We start from the raw sequence: 26,659 nt of genomic DNA on the forward strand, positions 1-26,659 counted from the left end.
ACAAAAAAAAAAAAAATAATAATAATAATAATAAAAAAAAAAAACACATCATAGTAAAATTAATAACTTTTCAGTTTCGCATCGAAGCTAAAAATCATTATTTATTTTTTTAATTATGTTACATTATGTATTTATAAAAAAATGAAGATTAAGGTTTAGATATTTCAAAGTTCTGTTAAGAGTGACAGGATTGTTTTTAATTGTTCTATAAAAGCACAAGGGAACTTGATGATAAGAGAGTTATTAGTGGGAGTGGTTTATAACATAGGTTTAATAGCCTTTATGTGGTCTGTAATATTTATGTGAATTCTGTAAAAAATTTGAAACGTTTATTCCGATTTTGGTTTCAGTTTTTTCAGATAATTAAAGATTTAAAACATAAAATTTGGAAAATACATGTTTTTAAAACTTTTATATTAAAATTTGATGACTTAAAAAAAGAGTTAGTACAAAATTTGGTGCTTTTTCGTCAAATTTAATCGTTTTTATAGAACATTTTAGTTGAGTTTATTGAGCATTTTAAAAAAAAAAGTTGAACTTTCCACTGTGACTATATTACAATTATATATAATATTATAATTGTTAAAATGTTATAAATTACTATGATATTGAAATTTATAATTAGCAGATGAATAAGTTTAATTTTACGTTTTAAGTGGAAAAATAACTTTAAATCAGGTTTGATAATACATATTAGAAGTTATTGAATGATTATTTTTTTCTACTTTTATAATAATGTATTTTGTTCTGTGAGATGTTTCTTTAAAATTGAAAGTGATAAATTAATCCAATATGGTTTTAAATGAATTATTATTTAGTGTTTTTTCAACAATTTTTACATATAATTGTACATAACACTCAAAGGAATATTTACATCATATTTAAAAAATAAATTTTCTGTAAGGCAAAGATATATACTTTATCAAAACTTTATGATATAATATCAATATTTAATACATTATTTCCCGAGTAACTAACCATTTTAAATACTATATTTATGACTACGAATGGATAGATTTATCACTTTCATTCCAAATTTTTTAACAAGCCTCGCATTAAGAGTAACCACGAATATTTAAATTTTTCAACAAAATATTCAAAAATTAATAATATTTTAATTTTTTAAAAATATATCAATGATTATTGAATTTATAAATTTATTTAAAAGATAAAAAGTAGTATTAGTTCATAACTCTTAAGTTAAAAACTTATTTTTAATACATTCCTTTGATTATGTGAATATTTTTTAGCTTCGATACGAAGCTGAGAAGGTTTAAATTTTACTGTGTTTATTTTTGTGTATTTATTATTATTTTTTCTCAGCTCTCACCAAATCAATTTCATTTAACGGTACGTCAAAAAATCGCACATCATATCTAATCGAAAACATTACCCTCAAAAATTGTAAAATTTTTCCCTCGTTCCCTGTAGATGGGCGAAATCTTTAAAAAATTACAAGTTTAAAAATCGCTAATTTTCGTCATTTTCAATTTTTTTTTTTACCTAAAACTGCTACAACTTTTTAAAAAAGAAAAGCAGTAAAAATTAGGTAACAGACAACAATAAACGCATCATACTAAAACTAATACCTTTTCAGCTTCTCATCGAGGTAAAAAATATCCGTCTTAGTACGATACTGAATATAATAAAAGGTTCTAAATTTAAAATAACTATTATTATTGCTGACAAAATTATTCACTAGAAAATTTAAAAGTAGCATTAACGATTAATTGTAAAATAATAGAACATATTTTCTCTATTTGCGTAAATACGCATTTTAATAAATACATTTTAATAGATTTTATTTACCCAGTCCTCTAAATTTTAACGAAAATAACAATTATGTACTTTTATATTAAACAAAGAGAACAGTACCATTTACTTGTATAAAAAGGGAAGACGTTCTTTTACTGTAATTGTATTGATATCAAATAATTATTTTTCCAACATGTCTCAACTGTCTTTATTTTTTTTACTTTTTATATATGGTGCTATTGATTTGAGAGTAAGGGCCTCAAAAGTTTCTGAATTTAATGCTTTGGTGCAACACCCAGCGTGGAGAAAATTAACAACGCAGGAAGTTGAAATTAAATTTTCATTCCGTGGTAAGAGTTTTGAATATAATATTAAAGAGTTTACTTTAAATGATCTATTTCCACGTGGTTCGGACACTAGCATTATTACATATCAGAATTTTATCGATAGAGTATGGCAATTCCATTTGTTATTGAGCGTTTATTATGGCATTGATCTACAACGTTTAACCGAATTATCGATAGATTTCTGGCATCATTGTAAAAATAACTGCAACGATGACTTGCAAATAGAATGTCTAAAAAGTTTGGCTGAAAATTATCAAATCGTTATCAAAGAACTTAAAAAGATGAAAAATTCATTATTATATTTTTTTAAAATGGTTAACTTATCCACGTATACTTTAGATAATACACTTATTAATCTCATTCATTATATTTTAAGTAATTTAATAGCAATAGGAGAAAATTATAATCTTTTATCAGATGAATGTTTTATAAATAATCTTATAACGATGCAGAATGATATACGATCATTTTTTAATAAGCATACTAGTATTTTAAGAATTTTAGAAGGGAATTTATCAGAATCTTTAAGTATTTCTAGTTGGTATATTAATAATCCAAATGCACAACAAGACGATGATAAGCCAATTCAAGAAAGATATCATACAAATATTAGGAATCTTGTTCAAAGTAACAGTAGTTACGGTTTTCAATATGATTCAAATACTTATGCTGTTATCCTAAGAGCCATAAGTGTTTCTGAATTTAATGCTTTGATGCAGCACCCAGCGTGGAGAAAATTAACAACGCAGGAAGTTGAAATTAAATTTTCATTCCGTGGTAAGAGTTTTGAATATAATATTAAAGAGTTTACTTTAAATGATCTATTTCCACGTGGTTCGGACACTAGCATTATTACATATCAGAATTTTATCGATAGAGTATGGCAATTCCATTTGTTATTGAGCGTTTATTATGGCATTGATCTACAACGTTTAACCGAATTATCGATAGATTTTTGGCATCATTGTAAAAATAACTGCAACGATGATTTGCAAATAGAATGTCTAAAAAGTTTGGCTGAGAATTATCAAATCGTTATCAAAGAACTTAAAAAGATGAAAAATTCATTATTATATTTTTTTAAAATGGTTAACTTATCCACGTATACTTTAGATAATACACTTATTAATCTCATTCATTATATTTTAAGTAATTTAATAGCAATAGGAGAAAATTATAATCTTTTATCAGATGAATGTTTTATAAATAATCTTATAACGATGCAGAATGATATACGATCATTTTTTAATAAGCATACTAGTATTTTAAGAATTTTAGAAGGGAATTTATCAGAATCTTTAAGTATTTCTAGTTGGTATATTAATAATCCAAATGCACAACAAGACGATGATAAGCCAATTCAAGAAAGATATCATACAAATATTAGGAATCTTGTTCAAAGTAACAGTAGTTACGGTTTTCAATATGATTCAAATGCTTATGCTGTTATCCTAAGAGCCATAAGTGTTTCTGAATTTAATGCTTTGATGCAGCACCCAGCGTGGAGAAAATTAACAACGCAGGAAGTTGAAATTAAATTTTCATTCCGTGGTAAGAGTTTTGAATATAATATTAAAGAGTTTACTTTAAATGAACTATTTCCACGTGGTTCGGACACTAGCATTATTACATATCAGAATTTTATCGATAGAGTATGGCAATTCCATTTGTTATTGAGCGTTTATTATGGCATTGATCTACAACGTTTAACCGAATTATCGATAGATTTCTGGCATCATTGTAAAAATAACTGCAACGATGACTTGCAAATAGAATGTCTAAAAAGTTTGGCTGAAAATTATCAAATCGTTATCAAAGAACTTAAAAAGATGAAAAATTCATTATTATATTTTTTTAAAATGGTTAACTTATCCACGTATACTTTAGATAATACACTTATTAATCTCATTCATTATATTTTAAGTAATTTAATAGCAATAGGAGAAAATTATAATCTTTTATCAGATGAATGTTTTATAAATAATCTTATAACGATGCAGAATGATATACGATCATTTTTTAATAAGCATACTAGTATTTTAAGAATTTTAGAAGGGAATTTATCAGAATATTTAAGTATTTCTAGTTGGTATATTAATAATCCAAATGCACAACAAGACGATGATAAGCCAATTCAAGAAAGATATCATACAAATATTAGGAATCTTGTTCAAAGTAACAGTAGTTACGGTTTTCAATATGATTCAAATACTTATGCTATTATTCTAATAGCTTAACAAACAATTGTATAGAGTCATTTGGAAACTTAAAATTATAAAAAGTAAACATTTATCTATATATAAATAAAATATAAAATGTAATATGATATTGGAACTATTAAAATTTGAATGATTAACAATTATATTATTATTATCTTTGATATTTGAAAATAAATATTCCATATCTTAAATACCTTAGCACCACACCTTTTTACTTTTAAAGTTCACAGAGCTAACAAACATATATTAAAAATCAACTATAATATACAATTAATATTATAATAATTATTATATAATTATGTATAATATTATAATTATTGATAGGAAACTACATAAAATATTTTAAGAATTAAACTAAAGAAATGTACTGAATGTACACGTACATATTTTAATTTCAAAAGGATATTGCTATTAAAGCAATCAGAAAATTTGCTTTATAATAATAGTAGTTTTTATAATTTATTTTTGTAGTGCATTTGTATCCTAATGACAAACTTTAACAAAGTCATATTTTTAATTGTCATTGAAAACGTATTTAAAAATTGTCTCACCTCATTTTTGAAAAAAAAATGGACTAGTGATAGTTTATTTTTATGGTACAAATATTAAAACCCAACCTAATAATACAATTAGTCAGGTACAAGTGATACAATTGTATGACGCGAGATACTCGGACGACCAATCGCCGAGTGAAATCGCTTGTTATGCTTTTAATTTGATAAAAAATATTTATTACATTTTATTAACATATTACACTTAATACCGCGTAAATTATTATAATTAAATAATTATAGCTATTATATTGTAATTTATTTTCTTATGAAACTATTAGTATTGATATTATTTATTTAATATTCTCGTAGAAAACCAAATGATAGGTAAAGACAAAAAAAATTTCGAAAATTTCGAAAATTAGCGATTTTTAAATTCATAATTTTTTTGGAGGTTTCCCCCATTTACGGGTAACTGGGGAATTTTTTTCAATTTTTAAGGGTAATGTCTTCGACTAGATACGATTTGAGATCTTTTGACGTATCGTTGAAAGAAATCCGTTCGGTGAAAGCTGAGAAAAAGTGGTAACAGACACAAAAAAAAAATATATATATATATCATAGTAAAACCAATACCTTCTCAGCTTCGCATCGTAGCTAAAAACTATTATTTTGTTAAAATTCTCGATTTTATATTTTTGATTTTAAATTTTTATAATTTTATTTTAAAATACCTTACAAGGATTTGACATAGTAATAAGTCCACCGATTCTTAAAATCATGAATCTAATTTAAATTGAATAAAAATAAAACTTGTTTGAATGTTTTGCCAAAGAGTTAAGATAAATGATTTTAAATTTTCGAACAAACATAAATTGTCCTTTTTATCCAATTACATATATAATGAATAGTTGTCTAGTCGGTTAAACTTCAGTCTTTCACATTAGGCGTAAAAGGTTCTTATCTTGCTCGTCAAAATAATTTTTTACAAATTATTCTTAATTTATTATATTTTTTCAAAAAAAATTCAAATTTAGATTAATTTTTTAATATGCATTTTAATTTCTCACACAATTAGTGTAATTTTGATATTAAGTATAGAAAATTCACGCAAAAATATAATATTTTAATCACAATTTATCTAAAAAAATTATGATAATTTAGTACTTGTCTTCCATTAGACGAGCCAAGTCGTTTCTACTTAATTTTTGCGGTTCTTTTGTTAAATTAGATGTATTGTAATCATTAATCCTTATGATTTTATTTATTCCTAAAATATAGATGTCAGTATGTGTTTAACGTTGATAATGGTAATCAGTTGTGGCTTGTGGTATCGCACTTCCTATTAAAATTAATTAAAAGAAGAAAATTAGTTGAATACTAGAAATGCAGAAAGGATAGTGGGGACGGAGCAAATGATAACGGAAACAGTGCAACCCCATCGTACACAGTAAACCCAACAAATTCAAACCCACGTGAAACCGAGCAAAGTGGGATCGGAAAAAAGTGCAACCCCATCGAGCAAAGTAAAACCAACAAATTTAAACCCACGTGAAACCCAGAAATGAGGGATCGGGAGCAAGTGCAACCCCATCGAGCAAAGTAAAACCAACAAATTTAAACCCACGTGTAACCCCATCGAGCAAAGTAAGCCTAACAAATTCAAACCCACGTGAAACCCAGCAAAGTGGGATCGGAAAAAAGTACAACCCCACCCCACAACAAATCCAAATCCGTCCACTATTCTAGCAGACGCTACAAAAGCGAAGTTAGATGATTTCGGAAAAAAGTCCAAACGTTTCGAACGTACGTCTCGCTACGGAAACCAAGGGTTTGCTACACGATCTAGAGAAGGGGCGGCAAAGACCGATTACCAAGTAGGTAACAGATTACGGAAATCGGTAGCACGCCCGACGCGTCGATCGGGTTCGGGGGGGGGGGAATATACAGAAGTAGAATACTCATTAAAACCGATTAATATTTCATATTTAAGTATAGTATTCGAAATTAAAGTACGTCGAATGTAACTAATGGAGTAGGCAAAAACGAATATTCCAAGTATTCGCTAAATAAATAAATATTTAAACTCGTAACGTTTAAAATAATACAATAGTGAATTGTTCGTCATTCGAACAAAACGATTATGAATCGGAAATTCAATGTATAATAATCGACTAAGTAAGAGTCACCATGTACGATAATTGCCATACATAAAATGTAAAAACTAATAAAATATCAGATAATAAAGTCTTAATGTATTTAAAAATATTGCACACATAATTATTATTTTTTCAAATAAAAAAGTAATATAAATAGGAAAAATCATGTTTCATTATTGGGCAACAACACACATAAAAAAATTTTTTATTCATATTGAAATACAGTACTTGAAATATAATTTGAATGCATTAAAATAATTAATAATTTATTAAATGTAAAATTATTTATTATTTTATCGACCTATGGTAAATAATATTGTNCCTCCCAGATTGGTATTAAATGTAAAATTATTTATTATTTTATCGACCTATGGTAAATAATATTGTAAACATAGGATATTAGTTTCTTTTAAAAAAAAAAAAAAAAAATTAACGTTTCTTTATTAATTAATGTTTTATTATTGTCTTGATCACACACACATAAAAAAATTTAGTTGTTATTGAAGTAATATACTCTAAGTACAAATAGATATAATTATTATTAGAAAAACACGGTTTAATGAGAGACTCAAACGTAAACCGATACAATAATATTGGTAAAGGAATTTTGTTGTAAATTAAATAAGAAATAATCGTTTTCGATGAACTCCAAGAGCGAACTGCACGTAGTAATCGTGATGATCCTCCGTTGTCGAATGGCAATATCTTATGGAATAGAGGTTTGACACGCGATCTGAAAAGTAAACAATATATATGAAAATAAAATTAAAGATAAGAACTAACGAAAAGCTTACAGTACCATTTTGGAGGAACGGCGACGAACAGTAAGGGAGGGCAAGCACAGGCTAAAAAAAAACCAGCAACACGTCGTGAGTACAACAACAGAAGTGAAAATTTTGTAGCTTTACCAAAGACCGTGCACAATCTAAAATTTACAAATCACATTAATCAATACAGTCAATACTATACTTAAATATGAAATATTAATCGGTTTTAATGAGTATTCTACTTCTGTATATTCCCCCCCCCCCGAACCCGATCGACGCGTCGGGCGTGCTACCGATTTCCGTAATCTGTTACCTACTTGGTAATCGGTCTTTGCCGCCCCTTCTCTAGATCGTGTAGCAAACCCTTGGTTTCCGTAGCGAGACGTACGTTCGAAACGTTTGGACTTTTTTCCGAAATCATCTAACTTCGCTTTTGTAGCGTCTGCTAGAATAGTGGACGGATTTGGATTTGTTGTGGGGTGGGGTTGTACTTTTTTCCGATCCCACTTTGCTGGGTTTCACGTGGGTTTGAATTTGTTAGGCTTACTTTGCTCGATGGGGTTACACGTGGGTTTAAATTTGTTGGTTTTACTTTGCTCGATGGGGTTGCACTTTTTTCCGATCCCACTTTGCTCGGATTAGTTCAATTATTAAATATCTAGTAATATTAATTAATTGGTATTCAAAGTATCAGAAGCGTAAAAGACCGAAATTTCAGTTTTTTTGACTGTGAACTGAACAAAATATTTATTATAAAATAAATTATTAATGAAAATTAATTTATAATTAATCAGAGGCAATATTTTCTATCTTATCTAATGTTTAAAATTTCTAAATACGTTTATTATTAATAATTTCAATTCACGTGTCTGAATATAAATTGTTTAGAAATAGTTTTTTTATTTGAGATCGTTTTTAGCTTCGATGCTACTTGAGAAAATATTAGTTTTCTTTAAAAATATCGCCATATTTTCTTAGACATTATTGTAACAATTTTTTTGAACTATACAACAAATGTTCATAAGTTGTGTTTAGTTAAACACGTCACCTTCAAAAAATAAAAATATTTCCCTCGTTCCCTTTTTTTTTTCCACGACCGGCTTAGTTGTAGGCCGCCCTGGAACTATCGTTAGGTATTACTTCATGGCGGCCCACGCCGTCTTTAAAAATTACACCACCACGTTGTGAATCAGCCCGAAATTAATCAAAAGCTGATTCATAAAGTGGAGTGGCCTCCCCCGTTCAATGCGAGAGGGACAAAAAAACTCACAACACATAAAATTAAACACAAAATACCTAAGGCGCCGGCCTAAAGCAGCGCCTTAGGTCCTCCTGTACCGGGCGGCACGGCTGCCTCTGTCTCAGGCGTTCAGTTTCCTCCTTCTTTTTCAAGATGGATTCGGCGAACGCCTGGACGAGCATCCACGCCTCCCGGCTTCCCAACATCAGGTCCACCAGGGACCCGACTCGGAGCGTGGACCCTAGACGGGACTCCAGAGAATCCCGTTCCTGGGCCCACGCCTCCCACCGGAAGAGGATGTGCAGAGCACTATCAGCCTCTCCCGGGCGATCCAAACAGTGGTCGCACATCGGCGCAGCTGCTTTACAAATACGGTGCAAGTACTCGTTAAAGCAGCCGTGGCTGGACATTACTTGTGTGAGGAGATAAGTCATCTCACCGTGAGTCGTCCGGTCCACCCACCTGTCCAGCCGATCGGGTCTTATGAGGGACCTGGTCCACTCACCTCTCGTCGTTTCCTCCGAAAGGTGAGTCCGCCACCGGAGCATGGTCATCCACCTGAGTGCTAGCCGGTCCTCGGGTTAGAGGGACCGGTTGCGTTCTCGGCGGAGCTCATGCCCGGCGGCGCGTTCCTCGGTGAGCAGGTCGGCGAGTGACAGTGACGACAGGATACCCGCCGCCACTCCAGACACCGTTCGGTACGCCGAAACTGTCCGGATCGCCGCCCGCCTCTGGACCCTGAGCAGGGCNTGTCCGGATCGCCGCCCGCCTCTGCACCCTGAGCAGGGCTTCACGGTTTTTGGACGAATACTCAAGAGTATCCGCCCAAACCGGGGACCCGTACAGGAGGACCGAGTGTACGACGCTAACTAAAAGTCTGCGCCGCATCTCTCTCGGCCCTCCCAGATTGGGCATGAGTCCCGCTAGGCTCCCTCGTTCCCTGGAAATAAGGAAATCCTTCAAAAAATTCCAATTTCTTAATATCAGAAATTTTCTATGCTTCTAAAATTTTTTATTTATAACTGCCATAAATATTTAAAAATTAATAAATCAAAATATTTTTTATAAATATTCAAGGTATTTACCTTTCATTAGGCATTTATTTTTATTGAAAACCTGATACTTGTCCTGCCCACGGTAGGAATTCAAAAGAGCAGCTGAAAAAAGTAAAGTAAATCTTCTCAACTTAATTTTTAAAAATGTTCCAGTATTACTCCGATATTTAAATATATGTTAAAGTAAACATTGTTAATATATTTTTATCGAAACGTATGATAGTAATTTTATATTATTGTCAAGTATCATCTACACTTGTTTCAACTATGTTGTGACGTCACTGTCCTAGGGTTTTTAATAATGAAACTATAATTGGTTTGTGGAGTAAGGGCTGGCTCTAATTTTTATGGTAATTAAGATAGATTAATAAATGTTTTGGAGATATATAAAAATTTTAGAATGTAACAACCGGGTATGGAGCCTGAAGCAAATTTCCCAATAAGCGTACAATCTTTTTAAACAAATATCAGTAATTCTCCGTTATTAAAAGTATTAAGATGCGAGTTAAAAAGTAGGACATTTTTTAAAAACGTTGATTTTTATAAAATCTATGTCAATAGATTTTTAATGTCATAAATCATTTTATTAAATTTTTTATGAAACTTTCAGAAATTTGGGTTTATGAGTTCAGTTATAATAAATGAATTTGGAAAATTTGTACTTTCTATACAAGATTTAACGATTCCACAGTACTTTAATCCAATTGATGACGAATGGAAACGAGAAAAATGTAATAGTTTGGGGTTTACATATAAAGAACCTGTGACTTCCCAACTATTCACTGTTAATGTGGTCCCCGTTGATATATTGAACAAAAGGTATTTTTTGTACAGAATTTTATCTGATTTAATATGTAGAGATGGTAGTTTACATAGTAAACTACAAAAAAAAATTTTAATCGTAAGTTTTACATTTAAATTTTTATAAATAAAATTAATTTTTAAGATGAATTATTTTTATTTATAAATTAAATAAAAATTAGAGTCTAACAAAAAATCCAGTTATGGAAGAATTGTTTGTTACTAAAGAAAAGTTCAATGACTATTTAAATAAACACGTGATAATTAAAGACTCAGGTATTAACTTCTATATCATATAATATATTTTTTAATATAAATTTATAGTGATATTTTGCAAATAACCTCAAATCATATTTTCTATAACACTTAATTGAATAACTCTATACCTCAAAGCAGTAGGTTCCATTATATAACATTTCTTTTTTTTGTGTATCAACATATGAAAATTTTTTATGTATCTTTTTATCTGTTGTACGTCGATAGTACTTCGACGAAGATACAAAAATAGTACACAAATTAACTAATACTTCTCCATTTTAATCATAGAATACATATTTATTGAGTTATTTATAAATTAATTTAATTGTTTCAATAGAGCCTTTTAAGAAAAAAATTGTATTTTTTGCTCTTCTGAATAGTAATAATAATGGACTTGCTCTACTGTTTCTCTACTGGATCCTTACTGTTTCTCGGGTATAGAATGATATCATGGCTAGGTTACCTAGTCCAATACAAAAAATAGTGTTGAAAATAATAACATTGATTATGCAATTTACATTTCACCAGTAATATAAGATTTATTTATCCTGAAGGACGTTTATTAAAATTACGTCGGATTCTATTATACATCAGTTTTCTTATGATTTTTAATTTGGCCTTGTAGTAAATAGCTGACAACGAATAAAATGACTTCTATATAAATATACAAAACGTTTTAACACTGTAAAAAACAATTCTGAAGTAAATCTTACTATCTGATAGTTCTAAATATGCATAAAAGGGAAACATTGCGCTTAAAAAATCTTCAAAAACTACTTTAATGAGTAAAAAAAATATGTATAAGTGACCCACTTATACATATTAATACAATATATTGTAATTTATTAATAACTAAATCCATTATATTTGTAAACAAAATGATTCGACATAACTACTAATACGACATAATAATTTATTAGTGACAATACAAGACATTTAACATTGTAGTTTTATTTATAATAAAATATAAATTATCTGGTTTTGTCTTTATTTTTCTATTGAATGATTTATTTTGTAATATTCTATTTTCTTAGAATAAAAAAAATGACTTTTTGTAAATTGCAAAATGAGAAACATCTAAGGATAATTTGTTACGAAAAAATATTTATTAGAGACGTATTTTTATAAACCATTAATTTTTTATTTCCATCATCAATAATATTGTAAACAATATATTAAGTCATGTAAATTGTTACCAAACTTTGTTGTACCTTCAAAAAACTTCAAAAAACTTCTCACACGAGAAATATTTTTAAAATATTTTTAGTCTTCTGATATTTTTAAAAGAGATAAGATCAATTAGATGTAATTTTTATTTATAGTACAGAATCATGTATGAATTTTTGTTATATATTACAGATATGGATGAAGGTTAGTTATAAAATGGCCCTGAATTGGCCAACAAGTAAAAATTGGTTACTTTTTCGAAAAATTCTTTTAAGACTAAATTAGAGCGATAAATTAAACAAACTTTTATTTGATTTCACTTAAAATATTTATCTTAATTATCAATTATATTTAAAAAGGAGTTAAACAATGTCCAGTTTGTTACNAAAATATTTATCTTAATTATCAATTATATTTAAAAAGGGGTTAAACAATGTCCAGTTTGTTATGAAGATTCTACTGTAATATTATGGAATTGCAAACATCAAATGTGTCAAAATTGTTCAGAAAAAATGTTAGAAAGAAAACAAATGAAGTGTCCACTTTGTAGAGAAAAATTTTTTTCTTTTTCAGACAAGGAATTGGGTATGATATAATTTTATATTTTTTTTCTGAAAAGTTAATTTAAAATCTAAGTTTATTACATCTGACCTACGTAAATTTTTTTAGGGGATGTAAAAAGTACTTTTGTACCAATAGAATTATTAGCTGCAGCTTATTATTTAGATGTGTGTATTCAAGTATATCTTATAGATTATGGTTGGTTATTGTTTCGTAAAGAGTGGCCATTTTATGATGAACTTGATATGCAAAATGAAAAATGCATTTATTTATATATGTCCAACACTCATGTGGGCGTTATTTCTGACGTGATAAATCAATAAATTTTTATTCACTTCTAATTATCCAACTGGTATTATGTCATTTTTAATATTTTTTGATAAAAAATATTAGTATTTGGCAACAGTTAATATATCAGAGGAAAAATAATAGTATATAATTTAAAAGTTATAAATATTTTTGTCAGAGAGGGGCGTGAAACTCATAGGAGAGTATAATAATATTTTAACAAAAAACGACGCACAAAAACAATACCTATTACAGATTGTTTCAGAATACCGGCGTTGTTTTTCTAATTGCAATAAAAGCACATTATGCCAAGAATTTTAAAAAAGATAAATTATTTAAAATATGTAATACATTTTTTTAGTACGTTTTTCTTTTGTAAATAGTTACTGATTGTATATAAATTTGTAAGTTAACATTATTTTAGCTTCAATGTAGAAAATTAAATTTAAAACAAGAGCTATGATATTTACAACTGACAATCAAAATATATCAATTGTTCTACAATAAATAATTTATAAAAATTATGTAGTTAGTACCCAATTAAGTTTTTAAATTTCAATATATTCTTTAAATTAATCAGTAGAAATACCAAAAGAATTTATTTTTATTTTTATTCTAGATAATTGAATTTATTTATTTATAATCCATTTAGTAGCGTCATTTTAGATTATAATAGACTGGGGTAAATTTTTAACCGGCCCATAATTTTACAAAGACGCTCGCTTCACGTGCAAGTTATCCACATAATATAATCTCAAAACTTATTTTATATAACAAAAACTATTTTTAAAAAATGTCTATATGACTATTTTTCATACATTTTAACATAAATAAAATGACTTTTTTTAACGTTCGTTGTTCTTTGTAGGATGGAGTTTTATAATGAAAAAACAATAAATAACATACATTTTAATACACTACATGAAAAATTATTGGGGTAAATGTCTAAGTGGTTCCCTTTCCAAAATGACTCTCCTTAAACTATTTGATTTAAGGAATAGGAAATCGCATATACAACTAATATTCAATTTATAATTAGTTATACTTAATATAATTTTAACTTGAAATAGGATAAAGTTTTACTTTCCATTATAGAATAATATTAGAGTACTACACGTCAATGTTATTTGTAGGATTTTAACTTACATTTTTAATATTTTTCTTAAAGATAACTATATATAACTTTATTCGTTTATTAGATATAAACACTTAAAGTTTCAAATTTTTGAGTTAATATACATGTATAATACACAAAGGATTACAAATACAGGTAGCTAATTGATTTTTATGACATCGATATAAGCAGGTACACAGCTTTATTATTATCAATGGTAGTAAGACACATTGTTGTGAGTTAATAAGTACACTAACTGACAATACAGAAAGTATATCTATTGATAATCATAATTGATAATAAAAAATCCGTGACTGTGACAGCAATGTCATAAAAACCAATTAGCTACCTGTATTTGTAATCCCTTTTGTATTATACATGTATATTAACTCAAAAATTTGAAACTTTAAGTGTTTATATCTAATAAATGAATAAAGTTATATTAAAAATTCAAATGCCATTTGCTATTAATTTAAAACTCAAACATTTTATTAAATTCAAAATATGTTTTCTCATATTATTGTAGTGTTTTTTGAATCAAACAATATTTTTCTTACCAAAAATTTAAAATTTTCAATGGTTACTGAGTAAACGAGTGTCTTATCCTTAATGAATCACCCTGTATATAATATTATTACTAACTAGTAGATTTTTACCTAGCAAAAACTAGATATTACTTTTACTGAATACATTTATTTTACATACAATTTGATAATATTAAAAATAAGCAATATAGCCTGTGTATTGTCGATAACATTTATAAACACAACTTACACTCAGAAATGTTGTTTGTATTTTAAAAAATGTGGAACTGCGACAACATTTGGCGAAAATACTAAGTATTAAAATGCAATATTGTAGGGTGTTCAACAGAGTTAATAATGTAGGCCAAAAATGCTAAAAATTATACATCGTAAAGGAGTAGCCAGAAGGTTATTTTCGAACTTTTTCCCCTTATAATTGTAGTGATTTTCAGATACCCAAAATATTTCTTTCAACTACGCAAAAAAATTTTAACAACTGTACAAACCGTATTAACTTCACTTTAAATTATAGCCTGATTAGGTACAAAAATACATGTTTTGATAAATCATAAGTTGCAATAAAAAACTAAAAATGTTTTGTATTTCATGATTATTGTTTGATTAAATATAGTTTGATATAAATTAAATTGAATAGTTAATTTTAGAATATATGAAATGTTTCATTTATTGAACAATAAAATAATTTCAATATATATTAAATGAATTATATGAATTTTACAATATATTATTTACAGTAATAAAATATGTCTAATACCTGTAATTATTTTCTAAATTAAATTTATAGATTTCTGTATTATCTAAAAAATATATTGACTTGATATTCTAACCGCAACAATAATAGTATATGTAATAATTTCATATTAAACTATCAGTACTTGAATGAATGTTTTTATACAAATACAAAATTAATTTAAAATAATGTGTTATTTTTAAATAAACAACAGACAGACGTTTTATAAAATTTCAAAACAAAAATTTATTATTTTTTAAATAAGCTTTGCCAATTTTTAAGCTGATAAATAAATATAATTCTAAAAACGAATAGTATAAATTCATATAGATTAAATTTCATAATATGAATTTTAACAAAACTATATATTGTAAAGTTTAAAAGAAATACATTTATATTAAAAAAAAATTTCAAAGAACATAAATTAATGTTATATTATAATTAAATTAAAAATTAAGTAGAATTATAAAGGATTGTAAGTTTGATAAACAACATAACTATTTTTATTAGGTTTTATCATCTCTAATACAATGTTTCAATATGTCTATTATCATATTATATTGTAATACTTGACCCTCTTTTTAATTATTCAATAACTGTATAGAAACATATTTTTATAAATGCATATAATTTTAATTTGTGATACCATATAATAACTAATAATATTAATAAATAAGTAAACACAAGCAGCACTAGTGATGTACGAATTAAGAAGCTGAGATAGTAAAATAAATTAAGTAAAATTATTCATTTTACCTTATAAGACGTCAATAATAAACTCAGACCATAGTGTACCTACTCCACGGTGCTAGATATCCTGCTCTTAATGCATTTATTTAAATTAATTAATAAGATTTAATTGAATCGGTCATTATAGTTAACCTGTTAACTAGATCCCTCCTTTTCATTTCTATAGAAGTTTACTAATTTTGCTTCGATACGAAGCTGAGAAGGCATTAATATTTCTATAATGTTTTTTTTAAGTATTTAGAGTATCTCGATCTAATAGTATAATAATTTTTTTAATTCATAATTTATACCTTATATCGGTGTCAACATTATAATTTTAAATAACAACATATATATTTAATTAGCTTATAAAATAAAAATATCATTTGATTAAGAAAATGGATGGTCGATGACAAATTTGACCCATTATTTCAAAAGTAATAAATATTTTGAAATATAGATTGAAGGTGAAGTGTGGCATATATTAGTTTTATCATTATTCTGCCGCACTCTTTCTTCTCTCTATATTTTAAAATATTAATGACTTATGAAGTACATCTTAAGTACTATTTCAAAAATTGTTATCCACCAGTTTTTTTTTAATTATGTAATATGAAAATATTAGAACCTTCTTCTGCTTCATCACCTTAATATCAATTACTTGGCGTAGCCACTCTTATCCTAAACTTCCACTTGACACGATCTCCCACATCCTCTACGCACACATCAGCTGTCCTCATATCGCATTCTATAACATCTCTCCATCTCTTTCTTGGTCTTCCTCTACCCCTTCTTCCTTCAACATTCATTACTACAACTGTTCTTACGGCTTCCGATTTTTCTCTTATCATAACATGACCAAACCATCTAAGTCTATTTTCTCTCATCTTATACACGATTGACGCTACACCTCTAGTCTGTGTGTAGGATCTCAATTAATTCTAGCCAATCATATTTAACTATTAATTAAGATCTACAGTTTCCAAGAACACACAAGGGATCGTTACACTACTGTCGAATAAGATTAATAACTAACTTAATTCTAATGTCCATTGGTGTATTAAGTTCAGAAACATTACACTCGAGAAAATAATCATAATTTGTTTTCTACTAGTTGCTAAACGTGTTTGAACGAGTACAATTAGAATAAAATTATTCACCGAATGTATTATTTTAATTCAATTATCAAATTTATGTGACTATGTACTTGTATTTTAACTTAGAAATACGTAATATATTTTGAACACTAATTTAAAGGATAATTTTTTTTTATTATTACTTAAAACAAATAGAGGGTATAGGAAAATTTTAGCTCTAAATAATTATAGAGTAATTAATGTAATAAACAGCATTTTATTAACACGATTTATTATTATCTCCCTCTTATATGCTTGTTCCTAATCCTATATTTTCTAGTTACTCCACTCATCCATCTAAACATTCTCATGTCTACTACACTCATTTTCTGCTCTACTTTCTTATCAACCGCCCAACACTTTGAACCATACATCATAGCTGGCCTCACTACAATCTTATAGAATTTAGCTTTCAGCCTCATAGGAATTATTTTATCACATAACACACCAGACGCTTCTCTTCACTTCAACCACCCGCACTTAATCCTGTGTCTTACATCCTTGTCAATACCACCGCTCTTTTGCACAACTGAATATGAAAATATTAGAATATGTATGTTGCAATTATAAAAACATTAGTTGACCCTCTTATAAGGTAAAAAGGATGAATTAATAAAAATTTCATAATTAAAAAAGAAAAAATAACGAAATATACTATTTAATGACTTTTTATAATTTCTCCTTAAAAATTACAATATAAAATTATGGAATATAAATTTCATACTAAATTTAATTATTATAGTAATTATTTATTCATATATTCTACTTATAAATTATAAAACTTGTAATCAAGATATAAATAAGGAAACCCACCAACTTATTAAAATCATATACTATCTACAAAATTTAATTAAAACATTTAATGTAATAGTTATGTTGTATATATACTCAATCAAATAAATTTAAGCAATTTAGACCACGGTGGCATAAATCAATTATAATTATATTTTTAACATGGAAAATCTAATTATAAGATTTAATACCAAATAATACAAAAATAAAATGTAACAAATATGATATCATTGGATAACAACGTGATTTTTAGCAATTAAAACTAAAAAAAAAAAAAGACGTAAATATATTATACAACCATATTATTAAGTACTTCTTCTTTTTGATATTAATAAAAAAAAATTTATATTAATAAAATTATTTATCAAACAAAACTTTAAATATATTTTGTGAGAGAATCTGTTTTAGACTTAAGAGAAATTTTTTTTTTTTAATTTAAAGTAAAGTTAATATTATTAAAAATTTATGAAATTAGAATAAATAATTAGTAGTAATACCTTTTACTGCTTATGGGATGAAGGACAGGAAAAGAGATAATAAAACATTTGGTTTTGACTACTACATGCGCCGTTTTCGTTTACGTCTGCTATACTTTGCAATTGTCGTTCAATATTTTGTATTCTGTTCAAAGACACCATACAATTTGAACCGTAATTATACAAGTCCTATAGTTGTATATCTGTTGTTGTCAAAAACTGTCAGTTTGTGGATTACATGCGATTTTTTTTTTTTTTTTTGTTGTTGTTTACGACATTCATAACATGTAACTCTTCTTGTTCTACACCGGCAATTTTCTATTATGTTAATTGCAGTTTTTTCACTCATTAAGTTATTTGTTTTGATGGTTTTCTTTTTGCCTGGTGTATGATAGGTAACCAAGTCTTGCTAATAGTCCATCTAACTTCTCGGTTGTAATTTTCTGGACATTTTTGGATTTCTATTGATTGTTTGCACATTTGGTTACGATTAATATAAGGAACTGGTATTTGGTAATTGAAACGCACACTCAATGGTCCCGCAAATATCTTCAAATTCATAAGCGACTAATGCGTCGATCGTCCCAAATTCGTCTACTTCTATATCAACAAGAGCATCCAATATGGCCACCCGTTGTTTCATTAATATATTTTTCCAATAATTTTTAATATCCCGTTCCGAGTGGACCAAAATGTATGACACAACTGAACAGTAATTATGTATAAGATACAAACTATGATTGAAAGTTGATATGAATATATTTAATCTATTGTTTTATTGTTTTTTCCTCAGATTGATAGAATTGGGGTAATGCAAATTTACTTACCATTTTATTTTAAAATGATAGCGAAAAATTTATGAATAACATTCGTTATTAGACAAAGATGTTACGTTCATATTTTTTACTTGAATTGCTTAATTTGCGCATACAAAAATTCAATGTGTCTCTTAATTATAAAATATAAAAATGTTTCAATGAAAATAATTTCGTTTCATAATGCACAAATATAGAGTCGACCAAAACACAGAGCTACAGTTAAAGAATCTTAAAACAGGAAATTTGACAAAAGACAAACCAAATTCTGGATTGAATCCAGAACTGGGTTTTTAATGAAAATCAGCACCTTTTATATGACAGTAAAATTACTATGTATAACACATGCAAAACAAGTAGCTAATATTAAAAGAATGCCTTTCTAAACAACAAATTTATGATTTTTTAACATTTATCCTTAAAAATTACAATATTAAACTATTAAATATCAATTTCATACTACTTGTAATTACTATAATTGTCTCTTCATATATTAAAATATGATACTCATAAATCAAAGAGCTACAATAGAGTTATAATTAAGGAAATGTAGCTTTAAGAATAATTCACCATTTTCTTAAAATTAAACTATAAATAACTACAGTATTTAGCGTATCTTTGATAGTACTTTTAACCAATGTAAGTTATCATCTATATTTGTCCCAATTTGCCACGTCCAAATTGTTCCACAACCCCGCTGTATTACCTTTTTTTAAATGTTTAAAAAATATACTTTTAGAAAATTGTGTGAATGTAATATTCGGTTGCACGTCTCCACTGGGTTTATTTGTTTGCCTATACCAAATACTAAGAAACAAATATTGTAAAATGTCTTACAAATTTTTTGAAATGTCTAATATTAGAAAACAATTATTTTTATTACAAGTCTTGTATTTGTTATATTACAATAAATTTATACAACTGACATTATAACATAAGTGAATAAACATTTATGGATATGTTACGTCAGAAATAACGCCCACATGAGTGTTGGACATATATAAATAAATGCATTTTTCATTTTGCATATCAAGTTCATCATAAAATGGCCACTCTTTACGAAACAATAACCAACCATAATCTATAAGATATACTTGAATACACACATCTAAATAATAAGCTGCAGCTAATAATTCTATTGGTACAAAAGTACTTTTTACATCCCCTAAAAAAATTTACGTAGGTTAGATGTAATAAACTTAGATTTTAAATTAGCTTTTCAGAAAAAAAATATAAAATTATATCATACCCAATTCCTTGTCTGAAAAAGAAAAAATTTTTTCTCTACAAAGTGGACACTTCATTTGTTTTCTTTCTAACATTTTTTCTGAACAATTTTGACACATTTGATGTTTGCAATTCCATAATATTACAGTAGAATCTTCATAACAAACTGGACATTGTTTAACCCCTTTTTAAATGTAATTGATAATTAAGATAAATATTTTAAGTGAAATTAAATAAAAGTTTGTTTAATTTATAATAATTTATCACACTAATCTAGTCTTTAAAGAATTTTTCGAAAAAGTAACCAATTTTTACTTGTTGACCAATTCAGGGCCATTTTATAACTAACCTTCATCCATATCTGTAATATAAAACAAAAATTCATACATGATTCTGTACTATAAATAAAAATTACAGTAATTTAAATAAATAAAAATTACATCTAATCGATCTTATCTCTTTTAAAAATATCAAAAAACTAAAAATATTTTTAAAATATTTCTCGTATGAGATATTTTGAAGTTTTTTGAAGGTACAACAAAGTTTGGTAACAATTTACATAACTTAATATATTGTTTACAATATTATTGATGATGGAAATAAAAAATTAATGGTTTATAAAAATACGTCTCTAATAAATATTTTTTCGTAACAAATTATCCTTAGATGTTTCTCATTTTGCAATTTACAAAAAGTCATTTTTTTTAATCTAAGAAAATAGAATATTACAAAATAAATCATTCAATAGAAAAATAAAGACTAAACAACATAATTTATACTTTATTATAAATGAATATACAATGTTAAATGTCTTTATTGTCACAACAAAAAGTTTACAACCAATTAAAAAAATTATTGCTGCATTTCAAACTTTGCGTTTTATTAGTATGTCGTATTAGTAGTTATGTCGAATCATTTTGTTTACAAATATAATGGATTTAGTTATTAATAAATTACAATATATTGTATTAATATGTATAAATGACCCGCACTTATACATATATTTTTATTCATTAAATTAGTTTATGGGGTTCTTTTAAACCCAATGTTTCTCGTGGAGGCATATTTAGCACTATCCGATGGTAAGATTTACTTCAGAATTGCTTACTACAATGTTAAAATCGTATAGTATATAAATATAGAAGTTATTTTATTCCTTAAATTAAGATCAAGTTATAAATCGCAAGAAAACTAATGTAGAATAAAATCCAACGTAATTTTAATAAACGTACTTCAGGATAAATCAGTTACATAGGCCACATTGTAATCATAATATTAATGAAATCTGTATTTTTCTTAACCAAATAAAACTTATATTTCTGGTGAAATGAAAATTGCATAATCAATTTTTATTATTTTCAACACATTATTTGTATTGGATTAGGTAACCTAGCCATGTTATAATTTTATAAACGAGAAACAGTAAGGTTGCAAGTCCATTATTATTACTATTCAGAAGAAGCAAAAAAACAAGTTTTTTCTTAAAAAGCTCTACTGAAATAGTTTAATTTATTTATAACTCTATAAATGTTTATCATATGATTAAAAAGCACATAGGTAAAAAGATGCATATGTTATTACATCATAAAATGAAATTTTATATAATAGAGCCTTTTGCTACTAGTTACGGAATAATTCAAATACGTTTAAAAAAATATGTTATGACATTATTTGAAAATAAAACTAATGTATAACTAAAAAATATCATTATAAATTTGTATTAAAAAATATATTGTATGATATAGAAGTTAATACCGGAATTTTTCATTATTATGTATTTTTTTATATATTCATTGAACGTTTCTTTAGCACCAAACAATTCGTCCATGATTGGATTTTCTTTAAGGCTCTAATTTGTATTTCATTCATAAAAAAAAAATTATCATTCAATTTAATTTTATATATAAAAAAATTAAATAAAGAACTTACGGTTAAAATTTTTTTTTGTAATTTACTATGTAAACTACTATCTCCACATATAAAATCAGACAAAATTCTATACAAACAATTCCTTTCGTTTAATATATCAACGGGGACCACATTAACAGTGAATAGCTGGGAAGTCACAGGTTCTTTATATGTAAACCCCAAACTATTACATTTTTCTCTTTTCCATTCATCATCAACTGGATTAAAATACTGTTGAATTGTTAAATCTTGTATAGAAAATTTGAAATGTCTGTTATCATCACTTATTTTAACTGAATTCATAAATCCAAAATTCTGTAAGTTTTAGAAAATATTTAATAAAATGAATTATGACATTAAAAATTTGTTGATTTAATGTTTTTAAAAAATGTCCTACTTTTTAACTCGCATTTTAATATTTTAGTCACGTAGTATTAATGATATTTGTTTAATAAGATTGTATGCTTATTAGGATATTTGCTTCAGGCTCCATACCCGGTTGTTACGTTCAAAAACTTTTTATATATCTCCAAAACATTTATTAATTTAACTCAATTCCCATAAAAGTTAGAGTCAGCCCTTACCCCACAAACCAATTATAGTTTCATTATTAAAAAAACCTAGTACAGTATCGTCACAACACTAATTTTTGAAAATGTATCATAGTTTAAAAAAAAAAAAATTGAAAATTAATAATGTTGAAAAATATTAATTTTTCGAGGGATTCTTTCTCTATTACGGGGAATAATTAAATTTTTTTCAAATCGTTAAAGTTGATGTCTTTGACTAGAGATGATTTGTAGTCAATTTACATATTTTAACTAAAATTTTTTGATTGGTAAATTCACATTTTCTAAGAAAATGTAGCTTTAGATTAAAAAAAACTTTTAGTAACAGTAATACTTTCTCAACATCTCATCCAAGATACGAATAAATAGTTGATTTTAAATTAAAAAAATATTATTTAATTAAATATATCTGTTACATTATTTATACAGAACAAATATTATTTTAAGATTTTTCAAATACATAGGATATGTTTGGAAACTATTACTTAACTAATGACAATAAAAATTCAAATAGTATTCAGATACATGAATAGAACTTATTAATTATAAACGTATTCAAAAATTTTACAACCTAGATAAGATACAAAACATCGCCTTTGATTAATTATTTATTAATTCACATTAATAACTTATTTATAATTAAATATTTTTGTTTAGTTAACCACCAATAAACCTAAAATTTCGATGTATGAAGCTTCTGATACTTTGAATATCATTTTAATAATATGTGATAGTTGAGACACATGTAAGAGCATATTATAATAAAATTTTCTATTTATTTTTAATGGACAAAAAAAAACCTTATTTAAAAAAAAATTATTATTATTATTATAAATTTAGAATCTTCATCTTATTTAATAATTTGAAATTAGTTATTTTTTAAATAGAATTTTTAGTTTGAGCACTTGTTTTAATAAGTGTCTTAATTGTCTAAAATCAATAGATACATATTGGTATTTTCTGAAATATAATTACCGATTTTTTTGCAATAGACTTGGAGCAATAAAATATGCAGAAAATTGTGATGAATTTTAGTAAAATTTTCATTGTTTGTCAATCTTGAGCACTTCACAATCAACGTATGTATAATAAAAATAATTATATTGGTCCCATTTAATTCAACAATAATTTATAATAATAATTGTAGTTCTGTGAAACGAAATGCTAAGTTTCTGATAAAACTCAATTTAAAACATTTGAATAAATACTTTTAATAATAAAATAATAAAACCAATAAAATGTCCTTATGTCAATAATTTGATTAATTTTCGTTTTAATGTGAAATTTGGGGTCGCGGCATATATCCACATATCATATATGACATATATCCACACGTAGTCGGTTCTAGTCTATACTCTTTGAAACATTTGTGTCAGGCTCTACATACAGTTTTTAAAAAATAATAGTCATAAAAAAAAATTTTTTTTATGTCTAATATTATAAATTTTACAATATTTATTACTAAGTATTTAGTATATGCAAACAATTAAACCTAGTGGAGACATCTAGCGAATAATACATTCTCACAATTTACTAAAAGTATATTTTTAAATATTATTAAAACAAAACTGTAACACAGTGAGATTGCGGAACAGTTTGGACGTAGCAAGTTGGGACAAATATAGATGATAACTGACTATTTTACTATGAAGTTGGAGGAAGAGGTTCCAATTTTTGTGATGCTGAACTCAAAGAATTGATCAATAAATAATTTTTCGCTCGATAACTTCTATGAATTTTTCTTCTTCTACATCACCAACGTCTATATACTTATTGACTAAATAATAAGTCATCTGTTTAATGAATTTGAACTGCACGTACAGTATTCATTATCACATGTAAAAATGTTAAATTACATGATGGTGAAATGGAGTATGTATATGAAATGAGGTAGCACAATGAGATCACGGCTCAGTGTGGACGTGGCATTGTTGGGACAAGTATAGATGATATCTGACAGTGATTAAAATTACTATCAAAGAAAAGCTTTTATGCAAATCTGTAGATAATGTTTAATTTTAAGAAATTGATAGATTATTCAAAAAGGAAAATTAATTCTTATTTCTTTACTTATATTCTGATTACAATTTTTATAATTTATTAGTGTAATATATGAATAAATATGTTTTGTAGCAATTAAATATAGTAAGAATTTAATAATTATTGATATTTAATAAATTAGTATTGTAATTTTTTCGGAGAATTTATAAAAAAATTATGAAGTAGTTATAACTTTTATGACAAATATGTATAAGAGTTGAAGAGCTTAATGCGATACTTAAAAAAAAAACTGTTTGTTAATTTCGATTAAATACACTTCATAAAAGACAATTACTATGTCATGTTTTGAACTGAAAATAGCGTTACTTTTAGCACGTTGATTAGAGCGCATTAAATCTATTTCGTCTAGAGATTCAAATTTTATTGGTATCATGAGTATAGTCTTCTTATGGATAGCGCGTTACTCTTGCACTAACCACGTGGATAATCAACCCAATGTTCACGTTGACACACAGTTATCATTAATGGTAATTCGTGTCCCCCGCTAATTTGTTGATTGGGTGGGAAAACTACATTATCATCGAGACAGAATAAGGTTTTGCGTGGAGTGCACGTAGGGTAAATACACTGCAAGGTATACTTAGCTCGCTTTGTTGTTAAACTAATGGTTTGTCACCAATCCTGATGATTCCATTTATTCTTAAGATATAATTCATTTTTTTGACTTATAAAAATTATATGTATAAAATTATAGCCAAAAATTTCGTTAAAATCACTATTTTTATGGTAATAAATCATTTAAACAAAAAAAATATGGCACAGTGGGGTCATGGCATAGTTGGATCCAATATAGATGATATCTGACAGTGATTAAAATCACTATCATAAAAAACGCTTCGATGCAAATCTGTAGATAGTCTTTAATTAAAAAAAATTAATGGATAATTGCAAAAGCAACATCAACTTCTATTAAAATAAAATACAAAACCCATAATTATCATACAAAAATAGTATATTTTTCAATATGGTAGCCATTTGCGTATAGAAGATAGATCGTCGGGACAAATTTTTTTTTTTCATTTTGTAGTACATAAAATAAGCTTTAATTTTATATATGTTTAAAGGACGCAGTATTTCCGGAACATTTTCAAAAATTAAGTTGAAAAAGTTATTTTTTGTAAAAAAGTTACTATTTTAAATCCTCCCAGTGAGCAGAATAAGTGTTAGATTTTCAAAAAAAATTATATCAAATGAAAGGGAAATATCTAAGGTTTCAATACAAAAGAATATTATTTTTATTTGTTCATTTTTGAAAAAGTTATGGCAGTTTTAAGTACAAAAAACATCCCGATAAAATGTAATTTTTATCGCAAACATTACATTTTTTTTTAAATTTTCGACAGCCATTTGCACATAGAAGATAGATCGTCGGGACAAATTTTTTTTTTTCATTTTGTAGTACATAAAATAACCTTTGATTTGATATATGTTTAAAGGACGCAGTATTTC

General features: G+C 26.6%; 2 protein-coding genes and 1 long non-coding RNA gene across 4 annotated transcripts; 1 reads left to right on the forward strand and 2 right to left on the reverse strand.

Annotated features, from left to right (window-relative positions):
* The first annotated feature begins 6,118 nt into the window (after window positions 1-6,118).
* Window positions 6,119-13,557, forward strand: LOC126904548 (uncharacterized). 2 transcript variants are annotated; one of them, XM_050683661.1, is made up of 6 exons: window positions 6,119-6,262; window positions 10,644-10,934; window positions 11,017-11,110; window positions 12,452-12,463; window positions 12,683-12,844; window positions 12,929-13,557. In XM_050683661.1, exons 2-6 carry the CDS (start codon window positions 10,656-10,658, stop codon window positions 13,141-13,143), a joined length of 762 nt encoding a protein of 253 aa, XP_050539618.1. In that variant the 5' UTR covers window positions 6,119-6,262; window positions 10,644-10,655; the 3' UTR covers window positions 13,144-13,557. The 2 variants fall into 2 exon arrangements, with proteins under 2 accessions (XP_050539618.1, XP_050539619.1); XM_050683662.1 differs by having other exon boundaries at window positions 10,644-10,852.
* LOC126904554 (uncharacterized) lies at window positions 7,381-10,106 on the reverse strand. Its single transcript, XR_007703770.1, has 3 exons — window positions 10,064-10,106; window positions 7,771-7,896; window positions 7,381-7,704 (listed from the first exon to the last, which is right to left on the reverse strand). It is a non-coding gene; the product is annotated as an uncharacterized LOC126904554 (long non-coding RNA).
* Window positions 13,558-20,329: 6,772 nt separating the features above from the next.
* On the reverse strand, window positions 20,330-24,314 carry LOC126904542 (uncharacterized). The gene is made up of 6 exons (XM_050683648.1): window positions 24,125-24,314; window positions 22,602-22,895; window positions 22,428-22,521; window positions 21,022-21,033; window positions 20,695-20,856; window positions 20,330-20,610 (listed from the first exon to the last, which is right to left on the reverse strand). Exons 1-6 carry the CDS (start codon window positions 24,194-24,196, stop codon window positions 20,396-20,398), a joined length of 849 nt encoding a protein of 282 aa, XP_050539605.1. The 5' UTR covers window positions 24,197-24,314; the 3' UTR covers window positions 20,330-20,395.
* Between the last annotated feature and the right edge of the window lie 2,345 nt (window positions 24,315-26,659).

This window comes from Daktulosphaira vitifoliae, unplaced genomic scaffold (assembly GCF_025091365.1).
Source record: "Daktulosphaira vitifoliae isolate Bord-2020 unplaced genomic scaffold, ASM2509136v1 Scaffold_4, whole genome shotgun sequence".
NCBI classification, from domain to species: domain Eukaryota; kingdom Metazoa; phylum Arthropoda; class Insecta; order Hemiptera; family Phylloxeridae; genus Daktulosphaira; species Daktulosphaira vitifoliae.

Excerpts from the sequence above, each read along its gene's own strand:
- LOC126904548 (XM_050683661.1), top strand. The coding sequence starts at position 10,656 with ATGAGTTCAGTTATAATAAATGAATTTGGAAAATTTGTACTTTCTATA. Across the intron at positions 10,935-11,016 it reads TACAAAAAAAAATTTTAATC|AGTCTAACAAAAAATCCAGT; the intron begins GTAAGTTTTACA and ends AATAAAAATTAG. Across the intron at positions 12,845-12,928 it reads TTTTTCAGACAAGGAATTGG|GGGATGTAAAAAGTACTTTT; the intron begins GTATGATATAAT and ends AAATTTTTTTAG.
- LOC126904542 (XM_050683648.1), bottom strand. The coding sequence starts at position 24,196 with ATGAAAATTTTACTAAAATTCATCACAATTTTCTGCATATTTTATTGC. Across the intron at positions 22,896-24,124 it reads AGTCTATTGCAAAAAAATCG|AATTTTGGATTTATGAATTC; the intron begins GTAATTATATTT and ends TAAAACTTACAG. Across the intron at positions 22,522-22,601 it reads TACAAAAAAAAATTTTAACC|AGCCTTAAAGAAAATCCAAT; the intron begins GTAAGTTCTTTA and ends AATACAAATTAG.